Source organism: Ictalurus punctatus, chromosome 16, assembly GCF_001660625.3.
Source record: "Ictalurus punctatus breed USDA103 chromosome 16, Coco_2.0, whole genome shotgun sequence".
Lineage (NCBI taxonomy): Eukaryota > Metazoa > Chordata > Actinopteri > Siluriformes > Ictaluridae > Ictalurus > Ictalurus punctatus.
In genome coordinates, this window is record NC_030431.2 from 11,773,083 (window position 1) to 11,800,604 (window position 27,522).

The window sequence follows — 27,522 nt, forward strand, 5'->3', positions numbered from 1 at the left end:
ATGCCACTCATCACTGGGTGAACACGTTGGAGCATGATTGGTATAAACAAATGTCATGATTTTTTATTTATTTAGTTTTTGGATAAAGGTAAAGAAGGAGTAATTTTTTTTTCTTTCTCTTGTTGGATGAGCGAAGTAAAAGAAAATGCTCCTTAGTTAGCATTAACTGCCTATTGAACTTGTTTATCTGCCTGGCAACTGTAAATAAAAAAAAAAACAAAAAAAAAAAACTGATAGTCCAGACATGTTATCTGCTTGTCCCACTGCCTCGGCTAGTGATTTGTAGCAGATTCCATGAGAGCAACTGTAATGGGACATACTGTACACAGTGAGTTCTTCATGCCGTCCCACCCCTACTTCTAGCATTTAACACAGGGTGTCTAATGGACGTGCTATAACAATAATGATCATATAGTCCTTTATGGAATGCTTTGTTGCACATTTCTCATGAAGAGAAGAGATTTTATGGACAAGAAATTAATTTTAGCCAATAAGTTCACTTCAGAGAGTCTGTCGAAGCATTGAAATTGATTGTATCCGACCCTCTGTCTACCCAGGTCATTGAGGGCTATGAGATGGCCTGTAAGAAGGCTTTGGAAATTCTACCAGACTGCGTTTGCGCCTCTGCTAAGAACTTGCACAACGTGATTGAGGCCAAAGCCATGATCCGCACAGCTGTGATGAGCAAACAGTATGGAAATGAAGACTTTCTCGCCGACCTTATCGCACAAGCCTGTGGTGAGAGCTGCATTTATACTCCTAATGTGTATCTAATGTTTTAGAGTTTAATGTGTCTCGGTGTATTTTCTTACCTTTATGATCTCTTCATTACCTTCACCCCCAACCCCCCCCAACCACAGTATCGATCTTCCCTGAGTCTGGCAATTTCAATGTTGATAATGTGAGAGTGTGCAAGATTTTGGTGAGTAAATATGAATATATGACTGTATATAAAACTGTATTTTAGCTTATGCCTTTACAGTCACTAGCCTGTTTTCGTTTCAAATGTTGATTTTGTTCATGTAGGGTTGTGGACTGCATGCCTCATCGATGCTGCATGGTATGGTCTTTAAGAAGGAAACTGAAGGTGACCTTACATCAGTTAAAGATGCGAAGATAGTTGTGTTTTCTTGTCCGTTTGACTGCATGGTTACTGAGACCAAGGTGAGTGTATTGCTTAAAATGCACTCAAAGTGCATTTTTTAAAATTTAATTATTATTATTTTTTTAAAATATAGTTTTCATTGTTGCAGACATTTTGATAAAGGCTTAAATTTTATAAGATGTAACAAGGTTAATGCCCATATATAATTAGATTTCTGTTCAAAATGTGTATTTTTATATGTATTGTTCATGTAAGACTAGGGGAGTAATGATCCAGTCTGGACACGATTTGATTCACAATACTGGCTTCTTGATTCAATTTGATTCTCAGAATATTGTGAACAAATTTTGAGTGAAGAAAAATTGACCGAAATGACAAACAATGCAAAATGATGTGCAGTTTTGTCTGTATAAAACGAAGTAAATCAAAAATTGCTACGAACAGAGGTTCAATATTGCAAACAAAGTATGCTACAGGTTCACCATATCTTAAAAATCCAAAACAAACATTTATGAATTCTCCCAAATTTTTTTATTTGAGTAAACGATGTGTCTGTCTGACCTGGAAGAATGATTGACTAAAACATAATGAGCTCTGTAGCAGGAAGAGCTCTCCAAAGTCAGCTAAACTACCCGATTTCTGTGGCAGTGTTTCAAAGCTCTTTTTAACCTTTATAACGTGATTGTGTAACCATATGACACAAAATAGTGATTGTAATCTGGAGCTATTGTGCTATCGGACACTTCGCAAGTGCAGATGATCTCTCAGGCTTTTTATGAAAGAATGTGATGACAAGCGTGGTATATTTTAACACTATGGGTTGTGCAGTCTTGGACCCCCTGGTGTTCAAACAGTGTGACTGCATCACATGCATAATTAAGAGTTCTGTTTTCCAGGATGTGATGTCATTATGTTCTATCCCTATTCATAGTGTGTGTATAATTTATTTTTATTTTTTTAATAGTGGAAATGAGTAAAAACATTAAAAAAAATAAAATAAAATCCTTCTATGAGCATGTATGTCCAAACATTTGACTAGTAGTGTATGTTTTAATACGTTTTTCATTTTAAATCTTTGAATCTGAATTTTAATGGCAAGCTTACTGCTATCTGTAGTAGTTTTGTATTTTTATTTTTTATATATATATATATATATATATATATATATATATATATATATATATATATATATATATATATATATATATATATATATATATATATATATAAAATGGTTAAATCCAAGCTGTATGTATCAGGATGCCATTTATAAGTTTTTGTGACATACTTTTGTATTGTAAAAGTATAATCTAGTGGAGGAAATATAAAATGAGTTATTAAAGAAATTGCCAACAGAGTTTGGTAAAGAAGCTACATCACCTTGTTGGTGTGAATTCCTCAGGGGACAGTGCTGATAAAGAATGCTGAGGAGCTGATGAACTTCAGCAAAGGTGAGGAGAACCTGATGGAGGCCCAGGTGAAGGCTATTGCTAATGCTGGAGCTAACGTGGTGGTAACTGGGGGCAAAGTGGCAGACATGGCATTACATTACGCCAACAAGTATCAGCTCATGGTAGTCCGGTAAGCACTTTCATTCGACTAATTCACCCATCTACCTCTTTAACTTATTCCACACAGATCATACTACTATAATCTTCTGTAATTTATGGTTTGTGTGTGTAATCTGACAAGACACACCATTTTCTGTGTCCCCATCAAGGCTCAACTCCAAATGGGACCTTAGAAGGTTATGCAAAACTGTTGGTGCTGTAGCACTGCCCAGAATGGTAAGGATTATTTTTTTTTTTTTTAGTCAACACTAGAACCTTGGATTTTTTATTTATTTATTTTTTCCTGAGTGGGATCTACCTTTTGTGTTTTGCCAGACTGTCCCTACTCCAGAGGAAATGGGACACTGTAGCAGTGTTTACCTGACTGAAGTCGGAGACACCCAGGTCGTTGTGTTCAAACACGGTGGGTTTCATTTACAGCTGTACCACTTTGCCATCAGCCATCTACTACCCATGTGTATTTTACAGTACTATTTACTGCTTCATACTGTGTGTGTGAGATCATTGTGCAACGTCTTCCTTTTTATTTATTTTTTTTTTTTGTTTTATTTTTTATGCGTACCAGATGAAGTAGCTCCCACTTGGACAAATTTTATTAAATAGTACATTTAATCATGTGCCTTTGTTTGTTTGGAGCCAGTCCAAGTCCACATGACTTATGAATGGGAGTGCTTGAAATTTTCACAATATGATGATCTAGTCAAACCCCTAACCTGCCTAATTTACTCTTGGCCAACTGTATTTGTCTGGAATAACAGAGAAAGAAGAGGGAGCCATTTCTACCTTGGTGATTAGAGGCTCCACAGACAACCTGATGGATGACATTGAGCGAGCCATTGATGATGGAGTAAACACATTTAAGGTTCTTGTCAGGGTAAGTCTGTTCAGATAGCTGACAATGTATTTTGTCATTTTATGGCTAAAACCAAACCTATAGTTCAGAACAGACCTGGACATCTTACAGTTCCTACCCTTTTGTATTAATTTGTTTATTCATTCCTAGGACAATCGTCTGTGTCCTGGTGCTGGTGCTACAGAAATTGAACTGGCTAAACAGATAATGTCCTATGGAGAGGTAAAATTTACTGCCTAGAAGCATTACAAACTGAAATGTACTTCACATCTTTCATCATGCGTATGTGCATGTCGGCGTGATTTAAAATTCAAGTTATGCATACATTCAGAAGTGAAATGTTAACTTAACTGGCAGTTGCTAGGAACTATAAATGGAGAATTTCTAGAATATATTTTTAAGCAAACTGAAGAGGATTTGTCCCAGGCATTAATAGTTTATCAAGACAAATCTTTATTTTTAACCAACTGCAAGTCGTCAGTTGATTGGGATATATGATGCTCATACACACTTTTAGGATGGAATGAACAGCAAACACAAAACAAATGGTTCACAATATGTCTATAACCTGATCTACCATGCTAAGTCTGTGGCTTCCCAGGTGTTTGATTTATTTATTTATTTTAATAAATATTATGTTTTTGTATAAATAAACAATTAAATGCAATTATACAAATTGTTTTTGGTGTGTGTGTGTTTTTTTTGTTTGTTTGTTTGTTTTTTTCCTTCTTTCCTCCCCCTTTCAACTTCCCTCTCCCCCTAAACATGTTGGTATGTTTTGCCAGTCTTGCCCAGGTCTGGAGCAGTACTCCATTAAGAAATTTGCCGAGGCTTTTGAGGTTGTACCACGTGCTTTGGCAGAAAACTCTGGCGTGAAGGGTAACGAGCTGATCTCCAAACTGTATGCTGTTCACCACGAGGGCAACAAGAACATGGGCTTTGATATTGAGGTGAGAGTGCAATCAGGAATGTGAACAAAAGACTATTATGTTGGGTTTCTTGTATTTCTGTTGGCTTTCTTGTTTGTTAAACTGTTTATTTTTCCTTTGGTAGGGTGAAGGGCCTGCAGTGAAGGACGTGAATGAGGCAGGCATTCTGGACCCCTACCTTGTCAAATACTGGGGCATCAAATTGGCTACAAATGCTGCCATCACTGTCCTCCGGGTTGATCAGGTCAGCTGCTACCTCACACTGATTAGTCACCAACAGTATTCATCCAGACAACAGTTTGATAGTATTTTTTGTCTTGAAACCAGAAAAGGATTTCTTTTTAAAAAAAAAATTATGATCTGATCTTAATTCTTTGGGTTACCAAATTACATTTGACCCCTGATAGACTCAGAGTAATGGCTTCTACATCATAGTCCACTGTATAGCTGACAAGTTCCACCTTTTATACATCTGAATATCTGCTGGTTTCATTACAGTCCACATTTCATTGAATTTATTACACTGATGATTGCAACATTCTGTTAGCACTTAGCTATGATTAGCTACATCTGTGTAGCTTAGAACATCCTAGGAAATGGACAATGTGGAAGAATAGGCAACAGTTTTTATGGATACATAATACTTTTTCTAAGCCTGTGTCAAGAGTAAGTATCAACAGATTTTTAACAAGATGTACTGTGTCAGATCATAATGGCGAAACCAGCTGGGGGCCCCAAAGCTCCCAAACAGCAAGGCCACTGGGACAAAGATGAATGGGATGAAGCGCCAGATAAATTTGACACTCATCATTGATAAGAAACCCCAGAAATGGGACAGGTGCCCTATTCTTTTATGTGTGTTTAACCACTCGTGTGTGGGACTGCTGGATGGGATTGCATGACCACACTTACTGTTTTGACTGCACCCTGTTTCTATTTAGAATTACACTATTTGAAGTAGCACAGAGGAGACACTGTCATTATGAAAACTATTATTACACTGGAATTTTTTATTTTTTGTATGTTAATGAAGTGTAGTGTTTACTTTTGAATGAGATCAGTTTTATTTAACTTTATGTAAAAGGGAAGGATTTTAGTAATTGAGGAATTTTAACTGCTTTTGCAAAAAAAAAAGAAGGGTATAATAATAATAATGGATACTAATTTCAACTCATCTTACATGTTAACTTGTGATACTTTTTGACACTTGGATGGCACTGTATTAACAAGTGTCACTATGTATCATACAGTTAGAATTGAACATGATATTCACGATGTTCAGGAAAATTGCATGTTGCATGAATTGAAGCACCTCCACCCCCTACCCCTGTTAGTTGTGGTTAACAGACTTGGACTAACTGTACTAAAGAACTCCACCTTGTCTTTTTTCCCCGTTAATATTTTAAGATTCTATGTCGTCTTGTCTGTACAGATTATCATGGCCAAACCAGCAGGAGGACCCAAGGCTCCACAAGAAAAGAAGGACTGGGACGAGGATGATTAAGTCGGCATGTCTTGCTTCACCACTTAAACGTTTCGATGGTTTATTTAATATCAACACTTTTTTTGTATGATTTTCTTTCTTTTAGAATGAGCTTTGGATTCAGGAAAGGATGGCTCTGTAGTTTTTGTGGTCCCAATAAATGGCACTTGAGCTGTTATTTTGTTGGTGATTTGTTTTTGTCTGTCTGTATTTTCTGAAAAAGAAAAAAAATCCCTTCTCTGATGTCCATTTACTAAGTAAATTTCCATTTTTTTGAGTAATGAACAAAGTGAAGTCTTTTGGCGTTCATTCACTGTTAGCAGCAATAGCATTCTAACATTTCTCTAGAATTTTGGATGACTTCTTATGAACTGAAGCTTTCACCATTATTCTGGTTGAATATTATGCCCTTAATTTGTAGTGCCGGCCGTTTAGGTTGCATATAAATACTAAATTAGTTTTAAAAGTAAAACGCAATCTACTTGTGATTCTACTCCGTCGCTTTAAGGCACGAGAGCGCGCTTTGACGAGCACGGGAGTGCGCGTCACCGTGCTCTTCACTAAACATGGCTGCCCTCAGTAAGTCCATACCGCACAACTGCTATGAGATAGGACATACATGGAGTTCATCATGTACACTTTCATCACTGCAAGTCGCGGCCGGGGCTCTGGAGGCCTCTCTCAAAATATATGCGCCATTATATCTAGTAAGTATATTCAGTACATGTATCTGAATAGTGGGTCCTGACGCGAGCTTGCTAACGTTAGTATTTTAGCTAGCATAAAAAAAGCAAGGATTACTGCTAGCTTATGTTTCGATTGCACCGAGTTGTCTATATCTGTGGAAGCTATGTAGATAAGCAGCTTACAGTTTAAACTTCTTCCCAAGACCCTAAGCTGTCCCCCCTTGTTTTGTTTTTTTTGTTTTTTTTTTAAATGTAATCATGACTTAACAGCTGTGCGCCTGATCAAGTAAACAGTGATCATCGCTAGTTTAATACTGCATGTCACTAAGTGAATAAGATTTAACAGTGTTTACGTGTTAAGTACAGATACATGCGATTAGCTATCTAAAGCATTTTACGTTGTGCAAGAGTTCAATGTCCAATGATTAGTGTCCACAAATGGCCAGAGAAGCAGGTTGTGCTGTATAACGGCGTCAGTGGGGTCCTCTGTGTACGTAAAAGATGTGTGTTTACACAGAACATCTAGTTGGATAAACTAAAAAAAAAAACCCTTAACAACAGTGTTACTAAGCCTCTTCAGGGGAAAATAGCTAACGCATGCATTAGAAGTCGCCAGAACAGGCAACAGACTAATTTGCATATTCGTTGAATCGTCATGATCGTTTGCATATGAATACGTGTTATATGAAGTAAGCTATTTTTTTTGAAGACACTTGAGTAGAAAAGTTTTACAGAATCTAAAATAATAGATTATAACTATTTCTAAGTTAATCTTGTTCATGGCTCCACAAATAAACTATTTAAATATTTGCAAAATATATTATTTCTATCCTGAACACAGACCCAAAAAGCTAGTGAATGGTTTGGAATTAAACATGAAGGAAATGATTGATGTATTAACTCACTTTTATTACTGTAAATTCAGCCAAGAAGAGAGTATGAAGTGTGTGGGTGGGACAAACAAATAGTCATCAATGATTGGTCACTTGGAAATAATGGTGAGCTGTGATTGGTTATTGGGAACATCAGGTCATGGAACTAGTTGGAGTCTATAAAACTGGTGGTGAATCAACTATGCTGATTATGTGAGCTTGAGAGCCATATTGAGTGCAGGACAGATGTTAACATCAGCACTAAAAGTCACTAAATTTGTCACTAGGTTGTTTTTAAAAACCGAGTAGCAAAATGCATTTCAGGCCTGAGTATTGGGTACTCAATATCAGATTTGTAATATTTTCAGGCTAATGAGTTATAAAACACAAACAGCAATTGCTGATTTTTAAAAAATAAATTTTTAGCTTATTACACAATCAACATGCTTACATTTAATACATCCATTTGCTCATGTGACAGTAAACATGCATGTTTTTACCTTTTGGGAATGCTGGGGCTGTTCTTTATGAGCTCAGCACAAGATACAGAAATGCTTAATAATTGCCATCAAACGCATGTCCTCATGCTAGATCTAAGAACACTGTCAAGCTAAAACCCTGTTAGAGAGGAACAGAGGTGGACAAAGTACATAACCCCATTAGTTGAGTGAAAGTACAGATACTGGTCAAAAATTACTCCACTACAAGTGAAAGTTGTAAAGGCAGATTTTTACTTAAGTAAAAGTACAGAAGTACTTGCTTTTAGAAGTACTCAAGTGTCAAAAGTAAATTTCCTTTTTTGTCAACGCATTGTTTTATTATTTTTGCGTTGTTGTATGTGATACGTACAATACCTTATGCCTCTGAAGCAGCCTACTGAATACACTGACTAGCTTGTAGTATCTGTGGAATAAAAAGTTTTTAGAATGTTACAAAACCTATAGAAATGTAACAACTGAATTGACAAAAAAGACAGCCATAATCATCTTCATTTTTTTAATTTAACACTCCTACCCACCCCCACAAAAGCAGCATGATAGTGTGCACCCATCTATGTGTATACATTCATCCACATTTGAATCAAGCGGACAGTGAAATTGCTGCAAATACAACCTATCAGAAAACAAAAATAATCCAACCTGCTTTAAAACCCAGCTACACAACCATATAACTGCCCAATAGCAACACTGCTTTAAAAAAAAAAAAAAAAAAGCAAGACTTATTTGACATCCAAACAAAAACTTCAAACAACAACATTGACATTTTTACATTTTATTCATTTAGCAGATGCTTTTATTTTATTAACCCAGTTGTGAGTTGCTAAGTTTCAGAAACCCCACCCTCCACAATATCTTGAAGGATCTGTCTGAGATATAGGATTCGGGAGTCGTTCCGGTGATGCCTAGGCCGGAGAGAGTTGACAGGAGGATCTGATGATTCACAGTGTTGAAAGTTGCAGAGCGGTTGAGTGGGATGGGGACAGATGATCTTGAGGTTGATCTTCCTAGTCATAAGGCTAGATTGACAGAAAGCAGAGCAGTCTCTGTGGAGTGACTGCTTTTGAAGCCAGACTGCTTGGTGTCCAGGAGGTTGTTCTGTCTGAGAAAAATGGAGAGTTGATTAAAAACAGCTCATTCAAGGATTTTTGAAAGAAAGGGGAGGAGGGAAACAGGTCTGTAGTCAACTGCAGCAGAGTTAAGTGTCAGTTTTTTAAGCAGTGAGGTAACCCGGGCCTGCTTAAATGAGGTAGGGAATGTGCCGGTAGAAAGTGATGTGTTAAAGATGTGTGTGAGTGCAGGTAGTAACATGGGAGAGATGAACTGAAGAAGGGGAGAATGGATAGGGTCTAGAGGACAGTTTGAGGCACAGCTAGAGAGGAGGAGTTTAGAGACATCAGACTCTGAGAGAGGGGAGAAGGAGGACAGTTAAGAGTTCATCAGAGGAGGAGCCGGTCTATGTATGTCTGAGGTGAAGAACTGGTTCCTGATTGATGTAACCTTGTTGGAAAAGAAAGTGGCAAAGTCGTCTGCAGTGAGAGAGGTAGGGGAAGGGGGAGGAGGGGGACTGAGAAGAGACGAAAAGGTTTTAAAAAGAATACGGGTGTTGGGAGAATTGCCAATCTTTTCTTGGTAGTATATGGCTTTAGCAGTGGAGATGCTATGAGGAAAAGAGGAGAGAAGTGTTTGGTAATTGGCTAGGTTAGTTGGATCGTTAGATTTATGCCAGTTCCTTTCAGCTGCCCTTAGTTTGGCCTGGTTGTTATAGCTTCTGAGAGCCAAGGGCTAGGGGGTGATGTGTGAGCTGGCCTGGAAGTTAGAGGGCAGATGCTGTCAAGAGAAGATGTTAGAGTGGAACATAGCATGTCAGTTGCGGTGTTTAAGTCCAGTGAAGAGAGGTGGCTATCAGAGGGAAGCGAGCTTTTGACAATGGAGAAGTAGTCTGAGGGGGAAAGGGAGCGAAGAGTGTGACGAAAGGAGATAGAAGGTGGAAACGGTGAGGGGAGAGAAATAGAAAACTGGGTAAAGAAATGGTCAGAGGTATGGAGAGGGGTAATAAGATTTTGTTTGGTGCAGTTACGTGTGAGGATGAGGTTGAGCTGTTTTCCGGCCTTGTGAGTTGCTGGTGTGGCAAATTGCTCGAGGTCAAACCTGGGCAGGGGGGCAAGAAAATCAGCTGCATGCGGCTTGTCTAGGTGAATGTTGAAGTCACCAAGGACCACAAGAGGAGTTTCATCATCCGGGATGGTGTACAGCAGCATGTCAAGCTCTTCGCTGAACTTGCCCAATTGACCTGGAGGATGATAAATAACAAAGTGCATTTTGGCAGGGTCAGTAACTGTAACAGCATGAAATTCAAAGGAAGTGTTGGAGGGAGGGGGAGAGATACATGTCAATTTCTATGTTTTGGAGAGAAGCAAACCTGTACCACCCCCTTGTCTGTTGGGGCGCGCTGTGTGGGAGAAGTTGAAGTCGGAGGCTAGGGCAGCATTTGTCGCAGTGTTCTGAGTACGGATCCAGGTGTCAGTCAGAGCCAGCACGCTGAAGTTGGAGTGGGTTGCAAAGGCAGGAATGAAATCTTCCTTGTTGACAGCCGATTGGCAGTTCCACAGCCCGACTGAGAACGAGAAACGGTCTGATGAGGCCACCTGCCGAGAGCGTATGTTGTCTAAATTGCGTACTTTTCTAGGAGAGGATGAAATGCTTTAATGAAATTGGAATCATTGTCTGCTGTGGTTCTGACTATTTTCTCACTAATGTCATACTCTGCATGTATGTCATGTATTGCACAATGCCAAGACATCAAATGTATGTGAGTCCTTTAACTGCTTGAAAGCAAGAGCAAAAGAATGCCTCTCAAAACTGCAAGGATCCAGCCATTGCCAATGTGCTGTAATGCCAATAAAGCTCCTTTTTCTTGCAGTCCAACAATCAGTTGTTGTAGCAATGTATGCAGCCTTCTTCGATGCTTCCTTCACCTGCTCCTTCATTGTTATTGTGGCTGAATCATTCTTGCATTCACAGTAGTTTGAGACATGATCACGCACTTTGGCTGTAAGTCCAGGATTAGTCTTTGGAATGATGGCTGTTCACCAAGGGAGAAGGGCTGGAGACCCTGAACTATGAAGCAGAGTATAGCATTGTCAACAGATATTTGAGACATCTGCTTTGTTTCTTCAAGCTTCATCTGTTTGGAAAATGTCCCAGCCTCATATTTTCTCTTGCAGGCAGCTGTAGTCAGTTCACTATATTTCTTCAATTGACATTCATGCTTTCTCTATAAAAAAGACAGTGTATAATTTCACTTAAAAAGGCCCCAAATCAACTCAGACTGGCATTAAAAAGCACATTCAAATATATTGACATTACAGATCATCGATAAGATTTATGATAAATAACATGTAACTAGAGCTGCAGGATTCTGGATAAACTGAGAATCACAATGTTTCTGTTTCAAATAAAGATCATGATTCTTCCACAAAGCTCATTTACATTTGAATTCACGGTTTTGCATGCTAACTAACATCATTGTTAAACCTTGCCTATGCGTTAGCGGTGTATCCACAAGCCTCTGGCAACTTGGCGGGCAAATCCATAAAAAATAATTTGACCGACCATACTTCATACTGAAACTTTAGCTTTAAAGCACAGATTATTTTAAGCTTTCACAAGAAATTAAAAATTTACATAGCTCAATACGCTTCCACAGGTTGGATGGGGAGTTTTTGAAGCCTGTAATATGGTTCATTTTAGGCAAACAAAGCAAACATTTAAAACAAAATGAAGCTTTAACATTTTCAGAAAACTGGAACCTTTTTTCTAAGTATGGCCACGGGTGCACACACTGCGCCGAGGAACCGCCATCTTCCATTTTGCCAACTGATCAGTGTTCACAAAATGCTGGGAAATCATTGAAATTCACACATGACCCTACAAGAATTATTATTGATAGACTGTCTGTCACCTGCAAAAAAACCAATCACGTTTTAGAGAAGAAGAAAAAAAATCCACTGATTTTCAAAGCTGCTACATAGTAACGACTTTCTACTTGAGGACCTTGATAGAAATGTATTGGAGTAAAAAGTATGATATTTGTCTTGTCAAATGTAGTGAAGTTAAAGTCACAAGCTTCCAGAAAAAATAATACTCAAAGTACAGATACTCCAAAAGTGTACTTAAGTACAGTACTCAAGTAAATGTATTTCGTTACTGTCCACCTCTGGAGAGGAGTTAGTACAGCAACAAAAAATGCACAAGTCGAGCTTTTTATTGTTTTATTTTTATTTACTGCTCATTAAAGTGCAGTGCTCAGTGAATAGGTAGTTCTTTGGATCTTCATTTGAAGTCAGACAGTGACTCAACTATTCAGACTCCAAAGAGAAGTTCATTTCACCTCTTGGATGACATTACAGAGAGGAGAACTAAGTCAGGATACATCCATTCTATAACAAAATTACACATAATTATATAAAAGAGTACAGAGAAAAGCCTGCCTGTTGATCAAATAGTAAACTTCTTACAAATGTAATACTTCTCTAGATTGCAGCTATCCTAAGAAGAAAGAAAAAAGACTACTACAAGAAGAGACTCATCCCTGAAATCCTGCAGTCTGCTTCGTTTCTTACTACGAATGGAGGCCTGTACATCGTCTTTTTCTGTCTACTTAGGTAGGAGCACATAAACAGTAGCATTTTCTCTACAGTTATTTGAAATAGAAGCAAAACCATTTTTATGTCAGTTCAATAGCAAATAGACAGACAGGGGGCTATCAGTGACAGTGAATCTTTGTTCTTATCAACTAGTTAAAGTCCATGTTCTGTATACAGAGTCCTAAAGAATATGCATTTCTGTTTCACAATCATCAGGCATCTGTTTGTTTTTTTTGTTTTTTTTGAGGCAAGTTAAAAAAGCGTGTCCTACATATCCAGGGCCTCTTGTATAAAAGCTGCATACTCAGAAGATGTTGTGATTTATCAAAAGTAAACTAGATTTGAGGATATACATGTCCCTATGCAAAGGACCATAAGAACACCGGTTTGTCAGGACGTATGGCTGTTTGTCAGTAACTGACCCCAAATGGCAAATGTGTAAAATTACTAGTATCTTTCAATATCATAATGCTCATAGTAAAGTGCAGTTTGCCGTTGCAACCGGTTTTGAATTGTCTGCACTCAAATTGCTTTAAAGGGGTCACTGGAGAATGAATTTGCTCATGCCAATAGAAAAAACCTCAATTGTGGGCAAATGTTTCTGACTAATGTTGTGGCAAAATGCCCATTAAAAAGTTTTATAGTTGTGGCTGATGGCTGGCTTTGTTAGGTCTATATACTGCCATGACAAATTAAATCAACGAAATGGGCCTAGCTTTCTGTTTGTTTATTTACCCTTTTTTTTCTTTCTTTCTTTTTTTTTTCTTCTTTCAATTCTGACTGTGAATACCCATATAGAAGAAAACATGTGTACTGCTAAGTAAAAAGGTTTTGAATACCATATATTTTAGCATTTTAAAAAATTATCTAATTTTAAAGACTGAAATGTGAAAATCTAACTAAGGAATCGGTGTAGGTGAAAGTTTATACTGAAGCATGGTTGAATTCTTGAATCTGATCGGTCAGTAGGTTTTTGTATAACAGCACAGCTCGGACAGTAGTTCTGTCTGTGACATGAACAATAGATTACTTTTAATATGCTCGTTCTAATACATTATTGTTTCTATAGTAACAGCTCATACACAGACTTGTGTGGTGAACTCTCCTGATATTATAAGATTAATAAATAAAAGAAAAAAAGATTCATTTAAAAAGAATTTAAAAAGTTTTTGCTAGGAGACATTTATTTACCATTTATGGAAGGGGAGTCTCATTTGTAAGCACTTTGTGTGTGTGTCTGTGTGTGTGTGTGAGAGAGAGAGAGAGAAGGGAGAAGGGAGTTTATCACAGCTATAACATAGGTGAGAACGGAATCTAACTTGTGTCCCAGACATTATCTAACTATAACCATGAAAATGTGACCATACCATAACTATAAACCATTAAAATCATTAATTAATAAATTAACCAGTGTAATTATATTAATCAGTTAAATGTTGCAAATCACTGTGGTAGTGAAATGGAATATCACACTCCAGGTATTCCTTACTTATCGAATTAGAAATTACTTTTTTTGCTGGACCAATCTAGATCTAATCTAATCTGAAAGGGGCTCAGAAAAGCACCTCAGATTACACAATGCTGCATTTACCATTATATACAGTATTTAGAAGAGAGCAGGATTACAAAACCAGCTCAGTGGCAATTCAAAACCCAAAAAACAATGCCTCTTCAAGACCTCATCGGCTGCTGTTACATCATGTCCAACATCATGACTGTCATTGTCAAATGCATCAATTTCAACATCATGACTGTTGTTGTTAAATGTATTAAATTTAAAAGTAATGTCATACAATACATTTTAGAGGAGCAAAGTTTTCCTAACTTGTTCTCTCCCAGAGGTTTTAATATGGTCTCATATTACATGTATGGTCATGTAATAATAGCTGTGAGAACTGTTAAGCTATTTAATTGATGCACAACATAAAACATTTATACAGAATGTTTTATGCAGGAACAGAGCAAATATTGAGAATGGGATAGATACATGGGTATGATGAGACTCGGTGCTTGTTTTAATATTTAGATATTAGTTATGTGATTCATGCAAAATGCCCAAGCAGCAACCCGCAGACAAAAAATCTAACCGTGGCAGCAGATCATAAATTACATTTTTCTGTGGGCAAACCTAGAACCGGAAACACAGGATTGGAGAGAAGGTGGGGTGGAAGGTTTGTGCACGTACACTCAAATTCACATTAAATAAGATACATAAAAGGAACGCATACATGGGTCTTGCATATACAGCATTATAAATCTGATCTTTTTTTGTGCATCCATCATGTTTTATTCTTAAGTCTGTTCAAAGTTTTATACATCAGTCCCCAGGACCTTTGTAGAGCTTTGCTGAGCATTTGATCAAGATTCACTGATGGTATGAATACAGGTTAGGCTATGATCCAGTTTAAATGCTATATTGTCCAAAACATACTGCTATAATGTAAAATGAAATTCATTTTGCATCAGTTTCAATGGTAATAATCACATTTAAGTCCAATTATTTTCTTCTGGCCTCTTTCTGTCACACAGGAAGCTGCTTGGCCGTTTCTACTCCTGGTCGGCAGGCTTTGGAGCTGCACTGCCAGCTTCCTACATCGCTATTCTGATAGAGCGCAAAAGCAGGTTTGTTGGGATTCCTGTTTTTGTCAACCTTCTCAAGTCTACGTATTGATATAACTAGCAGGGCAAAGATCACAATGGATTTTGTAAACAAGTAAATTCTAGATGCAGTCCCCACTGAAAGTATAGATATGGCAAGGCCTATTCTTTTTTTTCTGTTATACACTGAAGACATTTGGGTTTGAAATTAAAATATGTGATATGAGATGTGATATAAATCAGAATTTCAACTTTTATTTCCTGATATTTACATCTAGATGTGTTAAACAACTCGAACGTGGAACCTTTGGTGGCAGACCAGCCAATGTTTAGGTGAGCAAAAGTATAGGAACAGATAGTCTTAAAGTAAATTGAAGTAAATAACATAATATTTGGTTGCATATCCCTTGCTTGCAATAACTGCATCAAGCCAGTGACCACTGACATCACCAAACTGGTACATTCTTCTTTTGTGATGTTTTTCCACAACGTCTTTCAGTTGTTTTGTGTGGTTTCTCCCTTCAATCTCCTCATCAGGAGGTGAAATGAATAATACTGCGTTAAGGTCTGGTGATTCACTTGGCCAAAAACTAAACTAAAAACATCTAAAAGCTTCCACTATTTTCTTAGTTTGTGTTGACAATATGTTTTGGGTCATTGTGCTGCATGATGAAGTTCCTCCCAATTAGACTAGTTGAATTTCTCTGTAAATTGGCAAACAGAATGTTTCTGTAGTCTTCTGACTTAATTCTGCTGCTACCATCATGAGTTACATCATCAGTGAAGATTAGTGAGCCTGTTCCAGAAACAGCAATGCAAGCCCAAGCCATGATTCTACCTCCACTGTGCTTGACTGATGATCCCGTATGTTTTGCATCATGAGCAGATCCTTTCTTTCTCCAAACTGTGGCTTTTCCATCACTTTGGTTGAGGTTAATCTTGGTTCCTGAACTTTTATGGCTCATCTCTGTATTTATTTGGAAATTCCAATATGGACTTCTGATTCCTACTGCTGATGAGTGGTTTGCATCTTGTGATATGGCTTCTATATTTCTGCTCTCGAAGTCTTCTTCAAAAGGTGGATTGTGATACCTTCACCCCGCCCTGTGGAGCTTGTTGGTGATGTCACTGACTGTTGTTTTTTATTTTTGTATTTTTTGGGTTGGGGGGGGGGGTACTGTTAGTACACTGTTGTACACTGTGTACTGTTAGTACACTGGTGGTTGTTTCTTTTTGAGGACATTCCAAATTGTTGTATTGGCTATGTTCATTGCTGGTGCAATGGCACTGAACGATTTCCCCTCTTTTTTCCCCATAGACATCTCTCTGGTCTTCATTGTGGTTTATCCTTTTTTTTTTTTTTTTTTAGCAGTCTTCACATATGAAAATCGGGGCTCAAACCAAGAGTAGATATTTCGAGCTATAGGTTCATTAAACAATTAATCCATCTGCGCACACCTGGGCAGCAAGTAACACCTGTCACATGTTCTAATAGTTTTAATCACCTGAAAAATTGGAAGGTTCAAACAAAACGTGTCAAGTTGTGTAACACATCTAGATGTAAATATCAGGAAATGAAAGCTGAACTTGTAATGTATCATCTCATATTTATCTTCTGATCTCAAACAAAATCACTTATCATGTATAGCAAAAACAAAAGAATTGGCCTTACTGTTCCAATTCTTTCGGAGGAGACTGTATGCCACCACATAGGATGCCAGCTTATAGGATTTTGAGATTCCCTATTTATACACTGCAGCAAATTACATCTTAGCAAGTGAAAATGCCTTTAATATAGTCAAGTCTATCAGTTGCATTGAATTTTACACCTGCTCATTCAGGCAATTATCCAAGCAGTCAATCAAGTGGCAGAAGCGCAATGCATAACATTATGATGATCTGGGTCAAGAGCTTCAGTTGATGTGTACATCAAACATCAGAATGGGGGAAAATGTGACCTCAGTGACACTGATGTGCCACACGGGCTGGTTTGAGTAATTCAGAAACTGGGATTTTCATACATGACAGTCCGTAAGGTTTACATCAAATAGTGCAAAAAACATCCAGTGGCAGGATTTGAGCTACCATCCACCATCAACAACCAAGCATGGTGAGCAGAACAGCAGCTCAAAATGTACACCATACTGAGGTACCTTGAGGTGGATGGGCTACAACAGCAGAAAATTACATCAGGTTCCACTCCTGTCATCCAAGAACAGGAATCTGAGGTTACAGTAGGCACAGGCTCATTGAAATTTTACAGTTCAATATTGGGCAAAGACCAGGTGATGTGAAACTCCTAGAAGATCAGCAGTTTCTGAAATACTTAAACCAACATCCATGCCACAGTCAAAGTCACAGAGATCAAATTTTTCTGCCCTTATTCTGATGTTTGATGTGAACATTAACTGAAGCTCTTGGAGACATTGCATTGCTGCCACATGATTGGCTGACTGGGTAATTGCATGAATGTACAGGTGTACAATGTTCCTTATAAAGTGGACGATGTGTATACGTGCAAGCCCTTTTTGCTGACCCTAATGTTTTGAAGTCTTACATAATGTTTCATTTCTTTCTTGCTGCAGGAGAGGACTTTTAACAATATATATGGCAAACCTGGTGAGACGCTTAAGAATGGACTCAGGAACATTATTATATATTACAGGTTATATATTATACTAACCATTATAATAATGTCTGCTGATTTCTAGGCAACTGAGACAGTATTTCGGATGGCTGTCACACGAGGCATCGTTAACCCTTTAAAACATGGAGAGGTACACTCCCAGATTTTATTGCCCCTCTTTTTTTTTTCAATCAACAGAAGGATTATATATTCAGTGACAAGCTAACATGACTAATTAGGTGAATTCTGCAGGTAGGGGTGTATTTGCTTTTTTCTTATTCTGGCATGTGAATTTTATTTGCATGGATCTGAAATGGAAATAACCTGTGCACACAATCTCAATCACAGTCGTCATCTCATTTTTAGGTTCTCCTTTTCTGTATTACTGCATCACTCTACATGTTTTTCTTCAGGTGAGTGGAAACTTTTTTTTTGCTTTGACAAATGAATTATGTGATTTATATGGTTTTAAAGATTATTACAGAAGTCTGTTTTTAAAAATTGATTTTATTCATAGTACTATATTGATTTGTATATATTTGACTTATTTGTTTCATTTTCAGAAGTAAAGATGGACTTAAGGGTTTTGCTTTCTCAGCATTAAAGTAGGTATTTGTATTATTACTGGATCTGGTGGTTTTGGGTTTTTGTTTCCTATATTTAGTTGTTGCAAATCATTTGAATGCTGATATTTGTTTTATATAATCCTTTTGGTTTGACTGCTGAATTATGTGTTTGGCGTGGTAGGTTTATTGTTGGGAAGGAGGAGATCCCCACACATTCCAGCCTGGCTGAGCTGCCCAGTGCTTCTCGCTCAGAAAGGCCAGCTTTACCTCCAACAGGCACGGAACAGCCTTCATCCTATGGAAGGACCATCACTGCTCTGACTCGCAGGCTGCTAGACTCTCTGTAAGTATACGAGCAACATTTATGAAAGGTCTGATTTTGAATATTAGTGTGCCTTCTGTTTTGCATATACTGTTTTATGTATGCAAATAAATACATTTTATCAACAGTTATTTAATTAAAATTTTTACTTCATTAAATTAACAAAGATTTTAATGGAACGATTTTCCAGAAACTACTGTAAAGTTTTTCAACCTTTACTGAAATCCAAATGGTATTGGAGAGGGCTGTAACTTCAGTTCAGAAAAACTTTCATAGACATTTGATGTGCTTCTTCACTGCTTGTACTGCTTGTTTGCATGGTCTATGCTATATTTTCCCCTTTCAGATGCAAACGTGGACCCAGACATAGGTGTTGCAAACACTACCAAGACAACTGCATCTCCTACTGCATCAAAGTACGAGTCTCTGCCCTTTCTTGGTTTTGCTACTACAAATGTGTTTGTTTGTATGTTTGTTTGTGTGTTTGTATGTGAAGGAGGCAGAGGGCTTGCTTTGGATTAGCAGATCATTTGCACTTGGTCAGAATGTAAATTATGTCACACTACACATTTATCTATAGGTCACTGGGTAACTATTTAAAGGTTCTCCATTTAGCATTTCATAAAACATTCATGACTCATACTCGCCAAAAATTTGTGAACACCTGACCATCATATACATATGTGCTTTTTAAGCATCCCTTTCCAGATTTAATTCCCATTTGCTGTTACAATAACCTGTGCTCTTCTGGGAAGGCTTTCCACTAGATTTTGGGGCATGGTTGTGTGGATTTGCCGATTTAGCCATAAGAGCTTTAGTGAGGTCAGGCACTGGTGTCCGGTGAGGAGGCGTGGCACACAACTGGCATTCTAATTCATCCCAAGTATGTTCAGTGGGGTTGAGGTCAGGGTTTTGTGCAGGCCATTCGAATTGTTCCACTCCTTGGAAAACCATATTTTCATGGAGTTCGCTTTGTGCACAGGGGGATTGTTATGCATGAGCATGTTTGGGCCTCTTAGTTCCAGTGAAAGGAAACTGTAATGCTACAGCATACAAAGACATTCTATACAGTTGTGAGCTTCCAACTGTGTAGCAACGGTTTGGGGAAGAACCAAACTGTTGGTCAGGTGTCTACAAACTTTTGGCCATACAGTGTATGATTGATTGTATTAATTAATTAAATAATCAATTATATAAATTATTATTACTAAGCGAATTTACAATAAATATCATTTTACTTTTTAACCATTTTTTTATGGCTTAGTGGTTAGCATGTTCGCCTCACACCTCCAGGGTCGGGGGTTCGATTCCCACCATGGCCCCTCTGTGTGCGGAGTTTGCATGTTCTCCCCGTTCATGTTCTGGTTTCCTCCCCAGTCCAAAGACATGCGTGGTAGGCTGATTGGCATGTCCAAAGTGTCCGTAGTGTGTGAATGGGTGTGTGAGTATGTATGTGATTGTGCCCTGCGATGAATTGGCACCCTGTCCAGGGTGTACACCGCCTTGTGCCCAGTGCTTCCTGGTATAGGCTCCAGGTTCCCCGTGACCCTGAAGATTTATAAGCGGTATAGAAGTTGGATGGATGGACACTGGGGGGGAAAAATCTTCTTCTTTTTTTTTAAGATTAAGTACGAATAGGATAGATATCCTTGATATCTCAGAAAAGCATCTGGTGACATAATTTATCATGATATCAATATTATATCATCATCTCGCCCAGCCCTATGATCTCAGTAGAAGTCTGCACAATCACAGGTTTAAAGTGTTATCAAAGAATATAACTAAAATCTGGCATCTAGAGGCATAAACTGATAAAATCACTCTTGTTTGTGTCTGAAGGGATTCATCCGCATGTTCAGTGTGGGTTACCTCATCCAGTGCTGTTTGAAGGTTCCATCAGCATTTAGGCATGTTTTCACCAAACCCTCTCGTCTTCTATCGCTGCTCTACAATAAGGAGAATTTCCAGCTAGGAGCCTTTCTCGGTTCTTTTGTGAGCATTTACAAGGTAGAGTCTGCCTGTAATTTTCAATGTATGTGGCCTATGGTGTGTATCTTATTCACTGCCTTCACTTTTGGATTTTGGTTCATTTTAATGCTTGAAATTGTTCACTTGTATCGCTCTCGGTTTCTGTCATTTGTTTTATGTTTTTTCTTCTTCCGCCCTCTTAAAGGGAACCAGCTGTTTCCTTAGGTGGGTGCGTAACCTTGATGATGAGCTCCATGCACTTGTAGCAGGTACACTCGTGTGTGTGTGTGTGTGTGTGTGTGTGTGTGTGTGTGTGTGTGTGTGTGTGTGTGTGTGTGTGTTTTCACTGTATCATTTATCTATTGGTGGTGTTCTCATGTACAGTTCCTTTGTTTTAGGTTTTCTCGCTGGCTTCTCTATGTTCTTCTATAAGAGCACCACTATCTCAATGTATCTCTTTTCCAAGCTTGTGGAGGTGATTTTAATGACATTTTATTACACTTTATTTTTATACAGTAGCTTTTTGTGGTACGTCCTAGAGCTGTGGTACATTTCTGAACTCTTTTATTAAATATTTTATAAGTCAGTATTTTATGTGGTGTGTTGGTAATCACTGTATTTCTGAATACATTGCATTTTTATCATCTCTCTGCTAGACCATGTACTTCAAAGGCATTGAGGCAGGACATTTCCCCTACTTCCCTAATTCTGACACAGTAATCTATGCCATCTCAACTGCCATCTGCTTCCAAGCCGTGAGTCCTCACAACTGCATACAAGGGTCATTCAGCTTTAAAGGAGCACTCAAGCAAAACACAGATAGTTTATTATTAATACAATTTGACAGTGTCTGTGCTCGTGTGTGGTGGCCTTTGAAAACCCATATGGTCACATTTTGACATTTTGTTTGCTATTAGTGTTGGGTAAGTTACTCAAAAAAAGTAATCCACTACAGATTACTAATTACTACATTAAAATTGTAATTGGATTACATTACTGATTACTGCATGTGAAAAGTTGTCAGATTACTAATTACTTGACTTTCAAGTTACTTTCAAAACCTATCAAACCTACAAAAATGCACTACAAAGTGAAACTCGTAGTTCCTTCAGTAATTTTAGCGCGTCAATGTATGACACGATCAGAAAAAGTTGGATTTAATTTATGTTATATTTCAGTTTCAAACTCTTTACTGGTTTAAAGTAAAGTGTGTATATCCATTTTTCCTCACAGTGACTGTGTGAGTAAGTGTTTGGCAGAATTGAGAGCTGTCAGCCAATAAGACACGAGTATTTCCACGTATTTTCCTGTAAGCCCTTGTCTGATTGGTCTCGCCTCTGTTCACTGAAGATATAAAGTTACAACACCGCCGTCTTCTTTTGCTGATGTTCAGTTATGTAGTGACAACCCGCTCCAAGTGGAGAATTATTCGGGGCTAAAGAAAAAATCTTCGAGGCTACAGCCCCCAGTACCCAGGCCAGGTTACGCCCCCGGCAGCTGCGCAAAACGTGATTTATTTAAAAAATGCATATTACTTAATATTGTTTTCTTAATAATAAATTTGTAATGCAAGTAACTTAATTTTATTGATATCCGTAACTGTAAACTAATTACATAAATGAAAAATGTAATGCGTTACATTACTGCGTTATCAGAAAAAGTCATTAGAATTCAATAACACGTTACTTTGTAACACATTATACCCAACTCTGTACACTATATTGTACATCCCATTCCAGATTTAGCATTATAAATCTGAAACAGGTTCTATAAGGGAAGGGACATCATAATACCATAGCACACAAACACATTCTAGACAATTGTGTCCATTCAGCTTTGTGGCCACAGTTTGGGGAAGGTCCACATATGGCTGTGATGGTCACACATCCACTTACAGGGCCAGTGGCATCCAAAGTCTGACACCAGGACCAAGCGTGGCCCGTGGACATACAGTATCGCCCAAAAGTGAGTACACCCCTCACATTTTTGTAAATATTTGATTATATCTTTTCATGTGACAACACTAAAGAAATGACACTTTGCTACAATGCAAAGTAGTGAGTGTACAGCTTGTGTAACAGTGTAAATTTGCTGTCCCTTCAAAATAACTCCACACACAGCCATTATTGTCTAAACTGCTGGCAACAAAAGTGAGTACGCCCCTAAGTGAAAATGTCCATATTGGGCCCAAAGTGTCAATATTTTGTGTGGCCACCATTATTTTCCAACACTGCCTTAACCCTCTTGGGCATGGAGTTCACCAGAGCTTCACAGGTTCACACTGGAGTCCTCTTCCACTCCTCCATGACGACATCATGGAGCTGGTGGATGTTAGAGACCTTGTGGTCCTCCACCTTCCGTTTGAGGATGACCCACAGATGCTCAATAGGGTTCAGGTCTGGAGACATGCTTGGCCAGTCCATCACCTTCACCCTCAGCTTCTTTAGCAAGGCAGTGGTTGTCTTGGAGGTGTGTTTGGGGTCGTTATCATGCTGGAATACTGCATACTGATCATGCTCTGCTTCAGTATATCACAGTACATGATAGCATTCATGGTTTCCTCAATGAACTGTATCTCCCCAGTGCCGGCAGCACTCATGCAGCCCCAGACCATGACACTCCCAACACCATGATTGACTGTAGGCAAGACACACTTGTCTTTGTACTCCTCACCTGGTTGCCAACACACACGCTTGACACCATGTGAGCCAAATAAGTTTATCTTATTCTCATCAGACCACAGGTCATTGTTCCCATAATCCATGTCATTAGTCTGCTTGTCTTCAGCAAACTGTTTGCGGGCTTTCTTGTGCATCATCTTTAGAAGAGATGGGACTTCCTTCTGACAGCCATGCAGACCAGTTTGATGCAGTGTGTGGTGTATGGTCTGAGCACTGACCGGCTGACCCGCCACCCCTTCAACCTCTGCAGCAATGCTGGCAGCACTCATATGTCTATTTCCCAAAGCATGTGCACTGAACTTCTTTGGTCGACCATGGCATGGCCTGTTCTGAGTGGAACCTGTTGTGTTAAACCGCTGTATGGTCTTGGCCACCGTGCTGCAGCTCAGTGTCAGGGTCTTGGCAATCTTCTTATAGCCTAGTTCATCTTTATATAGAGCAACAATTCTTTTTTTCAGATGCTCAGAGAGTTCTTTGCCATGAGGTGCCATGTGGAACTTCCAGTGACCAGTATGAGGGAATGTGAGAGCGATGACACCAAATTTAACATTTAACCTGCTCCCCATTCACACCTGAAACCTTGTAACACTAACAAGTCACATGACACCAGGGAGGGAAAATGACTAATTGGGCCCAATATGGACATTTTCACTTAGGGGTGTACTCACTTTTGTTGCCAGCGGTTTAAACATTAATGGCTGTGTGTTGAGTTATTTTGAGGGGACAGCAAATTTACACTGTTATACAAGCTGTACACTCACTAATTTACATTGTAGCAAAGTGTCATTTCTTCACTATTGTCACATGAAAAGATATAATCAAATATTTACAAAAATGTGAGGGGTGTACTCACTTTTGTGATATGCTGTAAGTTAACTGGCCTGGTCATAATGTATGATAGGTAAAACCCCTCAAATTAAAGCTGAAAGTCTGCACTTTAAGCTCATATTTGTTATTTAATAATTCCAGTATACTGTGGTAGACATACTTATGCCTGCCGTGTGTGTGTGTGTGTGTGTGTGTGTGTGTGTTTGTATACCAATCAGCCATAACATTAAAACCTCCTACCTAATATTATGTAGTTCCCTCTTTTGCTGCCAAAACAGCTCTGACCCATTGAGGCATGGACTCCACAAGACCTCTGAAGGTGTGCTGTGGTATCTGGCACCAAACTATTAGCAGCAGATCCTTTAAGTCCTGTAAGTTGCGAGGTGGGGCCTCCATGGATCGGACTTGTTTGTCCAGCACATCCCACAGATGCTCGATTGACTTGAGAGCTGGGAAATTTGGAGGCCAAATCAACACCTTGAACTCTTTGTCATGTTCATCAATCCATTCCTGAACAATTTTTGCATATGTGCAGGGCACATTATTCCCTAATGCCGAAAGAGTCCACTGTCATTAGGGAATACCGTTGCCCTGAAGCGGTGTACGTCGTCCTAAACTGTGTTTAGGAACGTGTCAAAGTAACATCTACACGAATGCCAAGGCCCAAGGTTTCCTAGCAGAGCATTACCCAGAGAATCACACTGCCTCTGCCAGCTAGCCTTCTTCCCATAGTGCATCCTGGTGTCATCTCTTCCCCAAGTAAGTGACGCACACACACCAGGCCATCCAAATGATGTAAAAGAAACCATGATTCATCAGACCAGGGCACCTTCTTCCATCGCTCCATGGTCCAGTTCTGATGTTCACATGCTCATTGTAGGCGCTTTTGGCGGTGGAGAGAGGTCAGCATGGGCACTCCGACCGGTCTGGAGCTACGCAGCCCCATACACAGCAAGATGTGATGTACTGTGTGTTCTGACACCTTTCTATCGTAGCCAGCATTAACGTTTTCAGCAGTTTGTGCTACAATTGCTCTTCTGTGTGATCAGACCAGACAGGCTAGCCTTTGCTCCCCATGTGTATCAGTGACCATGACCAAGTTGCTGGTTCACCGGTTGTCCTTCCTTGGACCACTTTTGGTGGGAATTAACTACTGCATACCAGGAACGCCCCACAAGACCTGCCATTTTGGAGATGCCTCGACCCAGTCACTTTCCCATTTTTCCTGCCTCCAGCACATCAATTTGAGGAACATGACAGAGTTTATGGGCATGGTATTGGCCTTCAGAGGTTTTGTGGAGTCCATACCTCTATGGGTCAGAGCTGTTTTGGTGGCATAAGGGGTACCCTCACAATATTAGGCAGGTGGTTTTAACACACACACACACACACACACACACACACACTCCTCTCCAAATGTTTTGGAATGGCAAGGCCAATTCTTTTTTTCTTTTCTTCTTTTTTTGGATTACATACTGAAGACCTTTTGGGTTTCAGATAAAAAGATGAATATGAGATAATAGGTCAGAATTTCACCTTTAATTTCATTAATTTCCATCTAGACATGTTAAACAACTTTTAAACAACATGGCACCTTTTGTTTGAATCACCCATTTTTCAAAAGATCAAAAATATTAGGTAGCAGAGCAATTTGTCCATTGCCATTGCACATATTGGGCATAGTCACTGCAACAATTTGGAATGTCCTAAAAAAGGAAGAAAACACTTACTGGGTTACTGATCAGAAGGTCGGGGGTTCAAGCCCCAGCACCACCAAGCTGTCACTGTTGGGTCCTTGAGCAAGGCCCTTAACTCTATCTGCTCCAGAGGTGCTGTATCATGGCTGACCTAACTTCCTAACAAGCTGGGGTATGTGGGGGGAAAAAAATAATTTCACTGTGCTGTAATGTGTATGTGACAAATAAATGCTTATTCTTCTTCACTTTGTCAGATTGTTTAGCATATGCCCAGTTGTTTACAGTGGTTATTTTATCCTTTGCAAATTATCACCTGAATTTGTTTTCTGTTTTCTTTTTTGGTTGTTTTGTCTGTTGATTCCTTCTAGGCAGTGATGGAAGTGCAGAATCTGCGACCATCATACTGGAAGTTTCTCCTGCGACTGACCAAGGGCAGGTCAGTGTATATATAGATTGCATTGCTTTGCTTGCTGCTTATTAGCTGGAGCTGAGGCAGAGCCTGTGGGTGTTTTTGGTGTGGGTGATATTCTCTGGCAAAAATAAAGCAAACTGAAAGTGAGCTGAAGCCGTAGTTTTGCTGTCAGATAACCTCAGGTCTGCATTTGTTTTTTAATCTTCAGGTTTGCTCTGATGAACAGAAAAGTGCTGGACGTGTTTGGAACTGAGGCTTCTAGACACTTTAAAGACTTCACTCCCAAACTGGACCCTAGGTATACGCTGTTTGCTCAAGACGTGGACATGCAGCTGAGTTAACAAGTCATGGAGGCCACTACAGTGACCACCAAGACAGCTTTGTTCAACAAATAATGTGAATGGCATTGCACTGGTTGATCGTATAAAATTCTGGCATTGCCCAAAGGGCAGTATTAAATCCTCATATCCACTTATAATCCTTGGAATTTAATTGGAACAATTGCTTACCAGAGTTAAACTGATTGGAATGTTGGCACAATTAAGGCTTGTTTCCTTTTTATCCCTGTAGGTGTAAAGCTTTTCATCATTCAGACATTACAGTTGTGGTGTTGAGGCTATCATTTTTGCTCTAGCTGAAATTATGAAAACTGACATAATGCCTTAATTTTAGATGTGATTTTAAAGTAGATGGCTTAGAGACAAGAATGTGTAACACTATTGGTACTATATTCTATGGAACAGTCTGCACTTTTGTTTGCTCAAGACACCATGTATGAGCAAATGTGTATCAGCCACCTCTTTATGTGAAAATAATTTTAAAAAAGAATCAGGTTTCCACTGTAGTGGAATTTTTTTTTTTGTAAACTTACTCATATATTCTGAAGTACATAACATATTTCTGAAAACATTCAAGAAGAGAAAAGTAACATAATTTAAGCTGAACCCTACTTGCACAAGATCTGCACTGATTCGGTACATGCTTTGGATAGAAAGCAGGTTCACATAATGAAACACCTAGAATATATGTATAATTATAGAAACAGTATAGTAGCACAGATTTTCTTTAATTTTATTAAACATGTAGTGCTTATATATGTAATCAAAACATACTTGTATAAAATTGTAATTTATGCAAAATTGTTGATGTTTCTATAAGTAAAGAATTTATATTAATGTC

The 27,522-nt window shown here is 38.7% G+C and overlaps 2 protein-coding genes across 3 annotated transcripts in view; both read left to right on the forward strand.

Annotated features, from left to right (window-relative positions):
• Positions 1–6,119, forward strand: part of cct8 (chaperonin containing TCP1, subunit 8 (theta)) — an 11,628-nt gene extending 5,509 nt beyond the window's left edge. Inside the window, exons 5-16 of one of the 2 annotated variants that reach the window (XM_017489491.1) lie at positions 558–738; positions 861–922; positions 1,027–1,164; positions 2,508–2,686; positions 2,826–2,892; positions 2,992–3,079; positions 3,435–3,550; positions 3,680–3,751; positions 4,315–4,479; positions 4,583–4,702; positions 5,165–5,296; positions 5,891–6,119. In XM_017489491.1, coding sequence (XP_017344980.1) covers positions 558–738; positions 861–922; positions 1,027–1,164; positions 2,508–2,686; positions 2,826–2,892; positions 2,992–3,079; positions 3,435–3,550; positions 3,680–3,751; positions 4,315–4,479; positions 4,583–4,702; positions 5,165–5,272 — 1,296 coding nt within the window. In that variant the 3' untranslated portion in view covers positions 5,273–5,296; positions 5,891–6,119. The remainder of the gene's footprint in view (positions 1–557; positions 739–860; positions 923–1,026; positions 1,165–2,507; positions 2,687–2,825; positions 2,893–2,991; positions 3,080–3,434; positions 3,551–3,679; positions 3,752–4,314; positions 4,480–4,582; positions 4,703–5,164; positions 5,297–5,890) is intronic. The other variant, XM_017489492.1, reaches the window with a different exon arrangement.
• Positions 6,120–6,473: 354 nt separating this feature from the next.
• Positions 6,474–27,522, forward strand: tmem135 (transmembrane protein 135). The gene is made up of 15 exons (XM_017489493.3): positions 6,474–6,648; positions 12,536–12,663; positions 15,175–15,267; positions 17,829–17,862; positions 17,955–18,020; positions 18,236–18,282; positions 18,433–18,474; positions 18,617–18,778; positions 19,104–19,173; positions 20,597–20,764; positions 20,931–20,994; positions 21,124–21,200; positions 21,382–21,480; positions 26,300–26,367; positions 26,552–27,522. Exons 1-15 carry the CDS (start codon positions 6,508–6,510, stop codon positions 26,682–26,684), a joined length of 1,392 nt encoding a protein of 463 aa, XP_017344982.1. The 5' UTR covers positions 6,474–6,507; the 3' UTR covers positions 26,685–27,522.

Coding starts and splice junctions, on each gene's coding strand:
- tmem135 (XM_017489493.3), top strand. CDS start 6,508: ATGGCTGCCCTCAGTAAGTCCATACCGCACAACTGCTATGAGATAGGA. Junction 17,863..17,954: donor CAATATATATGGCAAACCTG/GTGAGACGCTTA, acceptor GCTGATTTCTAG/GCAACTGAGACAGTATTTCG. Junction 18,283..18,432: donor CTCTACATGTTTTTCTTCAG/GTGAGTGGAAAC, acceptor TTTCATTTTCAG/AAGTAAAGATGGACTTAAGG.